Source organism: Chiloscyllium punctatum, chromosome 30 (genome assembly GCF_047496795.1).
Source record: "Chiloscyllium punctatum isolate Juve2018m chromosome 30, sChiPun1.3, whole genome shotgun sequence".
NCBI lineage: Eukaryota > Metazoa > Chordata > Chondrichthyes > Orectolobiformes > Hemiscylliidae > Chiloscyllium > Chiloscyllium punctatum.
Genome location: NC_092768.1, coordinates 4,549,334 through 4,562,002, shown reverse-complemented (window position 1 = coordinate 4,562,002; position 12,669 = coordinate 4,549,334). Strand labels below are relative to the sequence as shown.

The following is a 12,669-nucleotide window of genomic DNA, read 5'->3' as shown; positions in this document are numbered from 1 at the left end:
AAGAGCACAGCAGTTCAGGCAGCATCCAAGGAGCTTCGAAATCGACGTTTCGGGCAAAAGCCCTTCATCAGGAATAAAGGCAGTGAGCCTGAAGCGTGGAGAGATAAGCTAGAGGAGGGTGGGCGTGGGGAGAGAGTAGCATAGAGTACAATGGGTGAGTGGGGGAGGGGATGAAGGTGATAGGTCAAGGAGGAGAGGGTGGAGTGGATAGGTGGAAAAGAAGATAGGCAGGTAGGACAAGTCCGGACAAGTTATGGGGACAGTTACTGAGCTGGTAGTGGGGTCTGTTTGGAGGTGGCCTCAGAACACACCAGATGGCCTCCTTCTTTAGAGACCGCAATTTCCCTTCCCACGTGGTAAAAGATGCCCTCCAACGCATCTCGTCTACATGCCGCACCTCCGCCCTCAGACCCCACCCCTCCAGCCATAACAAGGACAGAACGCCCCTGGTGCTCACCTTCCACCCTACCAACCTTCGCATAAACCAAATCATCTGCCGACATTTCCGCCACCTCCAAACAGACCCTACTACCAGGGATATATTTCCCTCCCCACCCCTTTCCGCATCCGCAAAGACCGTTCCCTTCGCGACTACCTGGTCAGGTCCACGCTCCCCTACAACCCACCCTCCAATCCTGGCACTTTCCCCTGCCACCGCAGGAACTGTAAAACCTGCGCCCACACCTCCTCCCTCACCTCTATCCAAGGCCCTAAAGGAGCCTTCCACATCCATCAAAGTTTTACTTGCACATCCACTAATATCATTTATTGTATCCGTAGCTCCCGATGTGGTCTCCTCTACATTGGGGAGACTGGGTGCCTCCTAGCAGAGCGCTTTAGGGAACATTTCCGGGACACCTGCACCAATCAACCACACCGCCCCGTCCCGTCCCAACATTTCAACTCCCCCTCCCACTCTGCCGAGGACATGGAGGTCCTGGGCCTCCTTCACCGCCGCTCCCTCACCACCAGACGCCTGGAGGAAGAACGCCTCATCTTCCGCCTCGGAACACTTCAACCCCAGGGCAAAAATATGGACTTCAACAGTTTCTTCATTTCCCCTTCTCCCACCTCACCCTAGTTCTAAACTTCCAGCTCAGTAACTGTCCCCATAACTTGTCCGGACTCGTCCTACCTGCCTAACTCCTTTTCCACCTATCCACTCCACCCTCTCCTCCCTGACCTATCACCTTCATCCCCTCCCCCACTCACCCATTGTACTCTATGCTACTCTCTCCCCACCCCCACCCTCCTCCAGCTTATCTCTCCACCCTTCAGGCTCACTGCCTTTATTCCTGATGAAGGGCTTTTGCCTGAAACGTCGATTTCGAAGCTCCTTGGATGCTGCCTGAACTGCTGTGCTCTTCCAGCACCACTAATCCAGAATCTATTGGAGGGGTTCCTCGCCTTGTTTATGGAGTTTATGGAGACTGCAGAAGGGCGCCCTCTTATGGTGCAGTGGTGGTGTTGTTACTCAAGTCTCATCTGATCCATAAGTAGACAGTAGCAGGTTGATTTGAAGGGGAAAAAAAACTAATGAAACTGTACTGTGGTTAGACCGTCTGTGAGCGTCCAGAGTTTGGGAAGGAATTGTCTGCGTACAGGTCCCTCTCTCTCCACAAGGATTGGGAAATGAAAAGTGAGCAGGGCGGGGTGGGTTCTCTTGGTGAAGCACTTGCATCTGATCAAGTGTTTAAGCTTAGTTTCTTTCCCATCTGACCTGACCGAACTCGGTTTCCTTTCACAGATACCGCCACTCAGTTTGAAAAATACACAGAAAAGGGAATGTATTACTGTGAGAAATGGAGAAGTCCAGACGTCAGTCCCCCACTCTCTTCAGAAGTCAAATGCAACCCTGTTGGCTCGCTCGGAAACCACAACAGAACGCAGACAGTAAGAAAGGACAAAACACTCAGCTGGGTGTGGCGAATCAGTCGCTGTTTTGATCGTACGTGAGAAGGAGGGAGGTGTGGATGACCCGAAAATTCCTTGTGAAATTAAGAAAATGTCAAATCTGTAATAAATGACATATTTCATAACCACCGTGCCAATATAATTGCAGGTAGCACAACTGACAACACCATCATAATGTTGAAATCGACATAAATCAATACTCACTGATTAAATGCGAAAGATTCGGCAGGTACAGCTGTTAACACCCTAATAATCCAGGTCAACACGTTTAATTTTCTCTGTGGATTAGGGGATAATTTTAGATTAAACTTCACATCTATAACTGTGATGGTATCATAGACTCACACAGTCATAGAGCACGGAAACCGACCCTTTGGTCCAACTATGTTCCTGAACTAAACTAGTCCAACTGGACCACATCCCTCCAACTTTCCTTTTCATGTAATCATCCAACTGTCTTTTAAACGTTGTGACCGTGTCCTCATCCACCACTTCCACCGACAGTTCATTCTACACATGAACCACTTTCTGTGTGAAAAAAGTCTCTTTAAATTTTTCGTCTCCCACTTTCAAAATACGCCCCCTAGTTTTGAACTCCCCCAACTTTAGGAAAAAGACCCCTTGCCATTCACCTTCTCTGTGCCTCTCATGATTTTATAAACCTCTATAAGGTCACCCCCTCAACTCCTTATCCTCCAGGGAAAAAAAAACATCCCAGCCGATCAGACCTCTCCCCACAACCCAAACATCCAGTGCTGGCAACATCCTGGTATATCTCTTCTGAATCTTCTCAAGCTTAATATCCTTCCGAAAACAGGGCGGGCAGTACCGCACACAGTACTATAGAAGAGGCCTCACCAACATCCTGTACAACTTCAACATAAGTGTGTCATGGTCCATGTGTGTCAGTCTATGTCTGAACAGGTTATCTAATAATATTTATTAATCTATCGAAAACAATGACATAAAATAAAGACAGCCAAACTCACGTGCTTCTGGCTCTGAGCAGTTGTTCTCTAAGCTGTGGGGTAGCAGGACTGAGATCATCACAGGGGCGTTCAGTAACACAAGGGGATTGGGAAGGACTTACTGAGTGAGTGTAATTAAAGTTAGTACAGATATAATATAAATATTACAGACATAAACCCAAGGAACAGGGGAAATATTTACTGAGCGAGTGCCGGCACAGTGGTTAGCACTGCTGCCTCACAGCGCCGGAGACCCGGGTTCAATTCCCCCCTCAGGCGACTGACTGTGTGGAGTTTGCACATTCTCCCCGTGACTGCGTGGGTTTCCTCCGGGTGCTCCGGTTTCCTCCCACAGTCCAAAAATGTGCAGGTTAGGTGAATTGGCCATGCTGAATTGCCCGTAGTGTTAGGTGAAGGGGTAAGTGTAGGGGTATGGGTGGGTTGCGCTTCGGCGGGTCGGTGTGGACGTGTTGGGCCGAAGGGCCTGTTTCCACACTGTAATGTAATGTAATCTAATCTAATCAGAGCGTAATTAAGGATATCACAGAATATATTGTACACACCGATAGGGGGAGTGAGTGTGCGAGAGACACACTCTATACTCTATAAGCAAGAGGTTGGGTGAATTTACTGAGGTTCTGTAGGAGAACAGGAACAAAGTCCACAGAGTGCTTTCACTCCATCAGTCATTCCTCACAGAAGTGTCACTATAAAAAGTCATGGTCACTGGGGGGAAAAGAATGATTCAGCTGTGAAAGAGTTAAGGGTCAAACAGTCCAGTTTGACAGTTTAAGCCTGTGGTTTGAGGTTACTATTCGGAGAGCAAGGGGGTGGTGCTGCTGCAAAGAAGGCTGGGGCGAGTGTTAGATTAAATCCCATATCTATTCTATATATGTGTGTACAGTCCATTTGAAGCAGATTTAAAGTGTAAATGAAGATCATGGAAGCCATCAATGAAATACTTGCTCATTGGGTACCATGCTGACGTTACCACACGCTAATTGCCATGAGCACTTCCGTTACTGTCAAAAAAACACAGGTCGATCAGAAATACATGTCTCCAACTCATTTGTATCTACTGCTTGAGGTCCAGTTCCTGTGGTGTTGGAGATATGTGCAGACAAACAAGTCATCGCTTTCGGCTCCCCATCCTTTGGCTTCTCGTTCATTACTGTACCCTCCTTTCTGGTAAGTGCTTTCATCGACGTTCACCACGAAAGCAATTCTCCATCAAACGGCCCTCGATTCCGTAGGACAGGCTGGCTGGCGGTATTTCCTCGGGACTGAAGTTTCACCACTCTCTCTCATCCAGCGAGTGCGAGATCATTGAGATTCCTAGCTCATTAACTGGGCCCTCCAGTATCCTGCTTCCTTGTCACAATCTATGCCTTCAGTTCACGTTTCAAAGGCCATCTATCTGAAACAGACAGGATTCTTAAGGGGCTGGAGAGGGTAAATGCTGAGAGGAAGTTCCCCGTCATGGGAGATTCTGGGCCCGGAGGGTGTCTACCTAGATTAAAGAGGCACCAGTTTGCGACTGAGTGTGGAGGAAGTTATTCTCTCAGAGGGCTCTGGGTCTTTGGAACTCAGTGCCGCAGAGAGCTGTGTCCCTTGGGTATATTTAAGGCTGAGATAGATATTTTCTTGATCAGCCGGGAAGGCAAGGATTTATGGGGAAAAGGCGGGAAAGTGGATGTGAGAAGTGTGATATGAGCCATGATCCTATTGGATGACTCCTGTTCCTATGTATGGTGGTTTAATGTGAACGGAAACCTGATTTAGCCTGGGGGTAGTAATGAGTCTGCAAGGATTTGAATGCGCCGATGATTCAACACTAAGGTGTTACCTCGTGTGTTAAATCGAAGTCAGACAGCGTCAGATTGGGCATATTTTTGGTGATTAACATTCTTCTACCTGTCAGATTTGGTGAGAATCCCATTTCAGAGCTTTGACGAGGGTACTCCCACGTCGGCGGGACCAGTCAGTTATGGAAAGGCAAAGTTGAATCACAGTTACTGCACCATCTTGACCTCTCCCTTCTCCCGGCGCTGTCTGGAACCCTTACGTGGTGCAGTGCAGCCGCCTACTTTAGGTAAGGGTTGGAAATGAATTATAAAGAGGTTAAATCACACCTGGTCCAGCCGGGTAAAACCTACGACAGGAATCACTGGAGAGACTCTGCGGTTCTGGCACCATTTATGGACACAGAGAGTCCAGTTCCCGGAACCGTTCGATCTGCTTCCTCTCCCAGCGGCTCCGGGTCTGTGGAGAGATTTCCGAGTTTACGTTTCGGGTCCAGTGACCCATCTTCAGAACCCTGTGGTTATCACGGGGGTGCTCTTATTTTTGAACTGGAGGAACATGTATCTCACGCTGGTTCTCAGGTTCACTATGAGGATCCCCCTTTTCATTTGTCATGATTTGCAGGTGCCGGTGTTGGACTGGGGTGGACAAAGTTAAAAATCCCACAACACCAGGTTATAGTCCAACAGGTTTAATTGGAAGCACTCGCTTTCGAAGCGCTGTTCCTTCATCAGGTGGTTGTGGAGTGTAAAGTCGTAAAACACAGCAAAAGTTCACCGTGTGATGTAACTGCAATTATATATTGAAAAAAGACCCGGATTGTTTAAGTCTCTCATCTTTTAGAATGACCGTGTTGGTTTCAGTTCTTTCATATGTAAATTCCAGAACTTCTTAAAAGTTATCGTTCGTGAAAGCGTTGTGAAAGTGGGGAGAGTATTGTCAATCTTCAAAAGGGCATTAACAGCATGGAAACATCCAGAGCCGAGTGACGGGTCAGTTTGCTTGCAGTTTGTAAACATTCAGGTCAGTCAGAGGGACACGGAGACGGTTTGTAAAGTATAGGATGCCCCTTAAAAGGAAGCGGTTCCAGCGGCGAGGTGGGTATCTCAGTGCATTGCGGCCATGTTCATGTCTCTCCCAAGCGAAGCGCTGTTTTACTTTGCAAATGAGCTGGGAAGACGAAACAAATTCGTGTTATTTTATGCCACTTCGTGAATAATTAGAGTGGAGTTGAAGAGGGGTGTTTTCCCCCTGAGGAGCCTGAAATTCTAACAAAAGAATACTGCGGATGCTGGAAGTTAGAAACAGAAGCAGAAACTGTTGGAGAAACTCAGCAGGTCCTGCAGCGTCTGTGGAGAGAGAAAGTAGATTTAATGGCGCTTCAGAACTCTGTTACTCAATGTCTGAAAGTTTTGTGTGTCCGTGCTAACTACAGTCCGCCTCTAAACGCTCCCATATCCAAACACTACCATACCCTACCACCTCCCCTTAACAAACAAAAGCAAAACACTGCACCTTGGGGCGGCTCAGTGGCACAGCAGTTAGCACTGCTGCCTCACAGCCCCAGAAACCCGGGTTCAATTCCCGCCTCAGGCAACTGTCTGTGTGGAGTTTGCACATTCTCCCCGTGTCTACGTGGGTTTCCTAACAGTCCAGCTTAGGTGAATTGGCCACGCTAAATTGGTGTTAGGTGAAGGGGTAAATGTAGGGGAGTGGGTCTGGGTGGGTTGTGGACTTGTTGGGTCGAAGGGCCTGTTTCTACACTGTAGGGAATCTAATCTCGCTGCACGTGTGAAATGATCAGCAACTTCCAACAACCTCTTAGTGCTCACGGTGATTCCACATAGAGCAGAGAAACCTAGGAGTTCAAATACACAACTCTTTGAAATTTGTGTCACATATAGACAGGATGTTTGAAAAAGGCGTTTACCACGCTTGCCTTCATTGCTCAGTCCATTGAGTACAGCAGTTGGGATGAAATGTTGATGTTGGACTATAACCTGGGATTGTTGTGTGATTTCTAACTCTACACCCCAGTCCAACGCCGGCATCTCCAAATCATGATGTTGCCCAGGCCATTGGTGAGACCTCCTCAGGAATACTGTGTCCAGTTCTGGTCGCCCAGATAAAGGAAGCATATCATCATTAAGCTGGAGATGTTTCAGAGGAGATCACCAGGATGTTGCCGGGTGTGGAAGGTTTGAGTTATAAAGTTTGATTAGATGATCAGGGCCTTTTAGTTCTGGAGCATCTGAGGTTGAGAGGCGACCTTTGAGAAGATGATACAATAATAAGAGGTATGGGTAGAGTTAATGGTTGTTGTCTTTTCCCGACGATAGGGGATTATGGGTCACATTTTTAAGGTGAAAGGAGATATATATATATATATATATATATAAAAATTGGGGCAAAAGTTTTTGCACAAAGCGTGTTTCGTGTATGGAATGACTTTCTGAGGAAGTGGTGGACGTGGGTGCAATTACAATGTGTAACATAAAGGATAAATACAGGGATGGGGAAGGATAGGAGGATTCTGGATTAGTGTTGCTGGAAGAGCACAGCAGTTCAGGCAGCATCCAAGGAGCAGCGAAATCGACGTTTCGGGCAAAAGCCCTTCATCAGGAATCATAGGCTAGGAGCAGGTAGGTGGGACTAGTTTAGTTGAGGATTATGTTCTGCTTGGCCCGAAGGATCTGTTTCCTTGCTGTCTGTCTATGACTCTGGCAGAGAAACCGACAAAGCGTTTCAGGTTAAGTGTCTTTGTTCGGACGCGGTTTTACATTCAGTGAAATAATAGTTTCTAATTCACGTGGGTTCTCGGTCCAAACAAGTCTGATTCTGTGCCATTTAATGCTCTATTTGTTTTGATGATTGATTTATTATGTTTTATAACCTGCTCCCGTCTTGGGGAATATTGAAATATCTGATACTGATGTCGTGTTTTGATCTTGTTGCAGCCTCTAGAAGCGGTGTTACCCTGAGTGTCCCTCAGAGAGAAGTGAACGGGACCGTGAGCCAGCTTGTCAAACTCTCTGTCTCCTATTTCACACTCTCACCCTACTCCACGTTGAAGATCCAGTGGCGTTTATTCTCCGAAAATACTCCATTCGTGACCCTAAGCCGATCAAACTGCTCTCCAGATCCTGTCACATCCCGGTATAACTGTACAGATCACTGGGCAACACGGCCTTCCTACCGGCACCGAGTTCACCTCGACCCAGACACTGGGTCCCTGTGGCTGCGGGATTTTCAATCCAATGACAGCGGCGTGTATGTGATATCAGTTTACAGAGATGGTGTGAGAAGAGCGACTGAAGGGAATGTGACTTTAACCGTTTATAACGAGACAGGTAAGAGTTTACAATCTTTTATCATTTTATTCTTGGCTGTTCTTTCCAGCAAAGGCAAGCTGTCTTTTTCCCTCTTAACTCAATAGGAAGATAAGACGTAGGTGCAGAATCCGGCCATTCGGCCCATTCAAACTGCTCTGCCATTCAATCAGCTGATCTGATGATCCTCAACTCCACTTTCTTGTTTTTCCCCACAATCCTCAACGCTTTTACTGGTTAAAAATATCTATCTCAGCCTTGAATATACTGAATGACCCAGTCTCCACACCTCTCTGTGATACAGAATCACTACGCTCTGAGAGAGGAAAAGCCTCCTCATCTCCGTCAATTGTGACCCCTTACTCTGAGGCTGTGCCTCTCATGCTGGACGTTCTCACACATGGAGTACAGGATTAACCTGCTCAACCTCACCACATAAGACAATCCTTCCATACCTGGTGAATATTCCCTGTTCTGCCTTCAAGTCCAGTATGTCTTCCCTCAGATAAGGAGACTAGAGTCGTTCACAGTTTTCCAATTGTGCTCTGGGGAGTGCTTTGTGTAGCTTGAGCCAAACCGCTATATTTTCTACTCCACTCCTTTTGAAGGGTCCAGATGAAGAGTCCTGACCCAATCCGTTGCCTCTCCTGCTCCTCTGGTACTGCCTGACCTGCTGTGCTTTTTCCAGCTCCACACTTTATCACCTCTGCGATACTATTGATACTGATGTTCTCCTCTGCCTTTTTCTGCTCTCTGTTATTGTTTTCCTCACCTTGTTCTCTCAGGAGCCAACGTCTACTGGTAACGCAATCTTCATTTTCACATATTTGAAGTAACACTTACTGTCCCTTTACTTGCTGGGTTTCCCCTGTAGTTTATTTTCTTACTATTACTTTTTTCTTTTTTTTGGTAGGTTTTAAAACATTCCTAATCCTCTGATTTACCACTAATATTTGCTACATTGGCGATTTTTCTTTCCATTTGATACTGAGCATTCTCAGTTGGCTTGTTCTCTTGCTAGGATTCTTCTTCCTCGCTTTATTGTAAGTCACAATTTAAAAAAAAAGTGTCATTGTTCATCAACCTTGTTTTTTTTGCTGAACTCCTCTTCCATACCACTCCAGCCAACACGACCCTAATTTCCATCTAATTACACTTATTTACATTTAGCACAGCTGTTTCTGACCCACATTTGTCACTCTCAGACAAAATGCTGTATTCCTCCATGTTACAGTCACTGATCCCTGAAGGATATTTCACCAAGATCATTACACATTACCTGAAATAAAACTGGCCTGATCCCTGGTTGGATCCACAATATATTCTTCTCAGAAACTATCCTGAAAACACACTGCGAATATTTCCTCATGGCTATCTTTGCCAATTTGATTTTCAAAACTGTTTGAAGATTAAAGTCACCCATGTTTGCATTGTCCCTGTCACTTGGAAATAAGCTGCATAATGGCTCCAATACTTTCTATATCATTGTATTACCTGCTCACTCTGTTAGGGTTGTTGTAACTGTCAGAATTCTTATTGCAGATAATATGATTACGACTCCACTAGTCAGCAGCTGTAAGCAGCCAATGACCAGCAGACAACACTCCGACCAAGGAGTCATTCTGCTGGTCCGAGTGAGCACCTTAAGTTTTGTCGCTGTGCTTGGGGCTTCTCTGTACTGGTATGTGAGCCGGAGATGCAGAGAGAAATGTCAGCGAGAGCTTTGAGGTCTGATACAATCAAAATAACTTCTCCTCAACTGAGGAGTTACTTGACCTGTTACTAACAGATATTTGCACAGCGATCCAGACTATGGAGTTGATGGCATTCTATCTGTTCCATCTTACGTAATCGGTTTCACAAAATTGCTTCAGCTTCTCGAGTGTCAATGAAAATGTTTGTGAATACACAGCAGGTGAGTCCGTACCTGTGAAGGAAAATGACTGCTGGCTGGAATTGTCATCAAGATTCTCCCAAACCTCCCAGTTAAATTCTAGAGAATCCCAGAGAAATGGCTTGAATAATGGTAGGTGCTGTTGGTTTCTGTCAGTACAGCAGAATGGGAATGCAGTACCCTGACAGCTACCACACACACAACTGTCCACACACACACACAACTGTCCACACACACACACACACAAAACTGTCCTCACACACAACTGTCCACACACACACACAACTGTCCACACACACACACACTCAACTGTCCACACACACACAACTGTCCACACACACACACACACAACTGTCCACACACACACACACACACAACTGTCCACACACACACAACTGTCCACACACACACACAACTGTCCACACACACAACTGTCCACACACACACACAACTGTCCACACACACACACACAACTGTCCACACACACACAACTGTCCACACACACACACACAACTGTCCACACACACACACACAACTGTCCACACACACACACAACTGTCCACACACACAACTGTCCACACACACACAACTGTCCACACACACACACACAACTGTCCACACACACACACACAACTGTCCACACACACACAACTGTCCACACACACACAACTGTCCACACACACACACAACTGTCCACACACACACAACTGTCCACACACACAACTGTCCACACACACACACAACTGTCCACACACACACACACACACAACTGTCCACACACACACAACTGTCCACACACACACAACTGTCCACACACACACACACAACTGTCCACACACACACAACTGTCCACACACACACACACACAACTGTCCACACACACACACACAACTGTCCACACACACAACTGTCCACACACACACACACAACTGTCCACACACACACACACAACTGTCCACACACACAACTGTCCACACACACACACACAACTGTCCACACACACACACACAACGGTCCACACACACAACTGTCCACACACACACACAACTGTCCACACACACACACAACTGTCCACACACACACACTCAACTGTCCACACACACACTCAACTGTCCACACACACACAACTGTCCACACACACACAACTGTCCACACACACACACACACAACTGTCCACACACACACACACACAACTGTCCACACACACACACAACTGTCCACACACACACACAACTGTCCACACACACACACACAACTGTCCACACACACACAACTGTCCACACACACACACACACACAACTGTCCACACACACACTCAACTGTCCACACACACACACTCAACTGTCCACACACACACACTCAACTGTCCACACACACACAACTGTCTACACACACACAACTGTCTACACACACACAACTGTCTACACACACACAACTGTCCACACACACACAACTGTCCACACACACACACACACAACTGTCCACACACACACAACTGTCCACACACACACACTCAACTGTCCACACACACACACACACAACTGTCCACACACACACACAACTGTCCACACACACAACTGTCCACACACACAACTGTCCACACACACACACTCAACTGTCCACACACACACACTCAACTGTCCACACACACACTCAACTGTCCACACACACACAACTGTCCACACACACAACTGTCCACACACACACACAACTGTCCACACACACACACACACAATTGTCCACACACACAACTGTCCACACACACACACAACTGTCCACACACACACACAACTGTCCACACACACACACACAACTGTCCACACACACACACACAACTGTCCACACACACACACAACTGTCCACACACACACACACACAACTGTCCACACACACACAACTGTCCACACACACACAACTGTCCACACACACTCAACTGTCCACACACACACACACACAACTGTCCACACACACACACACACAACTGTCCACACACACACACAACTGTCCACACACACAACTGTCCACACACACACACAACTGTCCACACACACACACAACTGTCCACACACACACACAACTGTCCACACACACACACAACTGTCCACACACACAACTGTCCACACACACACACAAATGTCCACACACACAACTGTCCACACACACAACTGTCCACACACACACACACAACTGTCCACACACACACACAACTGTCCACACACACACACAACTGTCCACACACACACACTCAACTGTCCACACACACACACTCAACTGTCCACACACACACAACTGTCCACACACACACACAACTGTCCACACACACACACAACTGTCCACACACACACACAACTGTCCACACACACACACACAACTGTCCACACACACACAACTGTCCACACACACACACACACAACTGTCCACACACACACAACTGTCCACACACACACACACACAACTGTCCACACACACACTCAACTGTCCACACACACACACTCAACTGTCCACACACACACACTCAACTGTCCACACACACACAACTGTCCACACACACACAACTGTCCACACACGCACACACACAACTGTCCACACACACACAACTGTCCACACACACACACTCAACTGTCCACACACACACACACAACTGTCCACACACACAACTGTCCACACACACACACAACTGTCCACACACACACACAACTGTCCACACACACACACACAACTGTCCACACACACACACACTCAACTGTCCACACACACACAC

General features: G+C 47.0%; 1 protein-coding gene across 1 annotated transcript; it reads left to right on the top strand.

Moving 5' to 3' along the window:
- The first annotated feature begins 3,994 nt into the window (after positions 1-3,994).
- On the top strand, positions 3,995-9,741 carry LOC140455062 (uncharacterized). The gene is made up of 3 exons (XM_072549727.1): positions 3,995-4,070; positions 7,643-8,035; positions 9,557-9,741. The coding sequence occupies exons 1-3, from the start codon at positions 3,995-3,997 to the stop codon at positions 9,739-9,741; spliced, it is 654 nt and encodes a 217-aa protein (XP_072405828.1).
- The last annotated feature ends 2,928 nt before the right edge of the window (positions 9,742-12,669 follow it).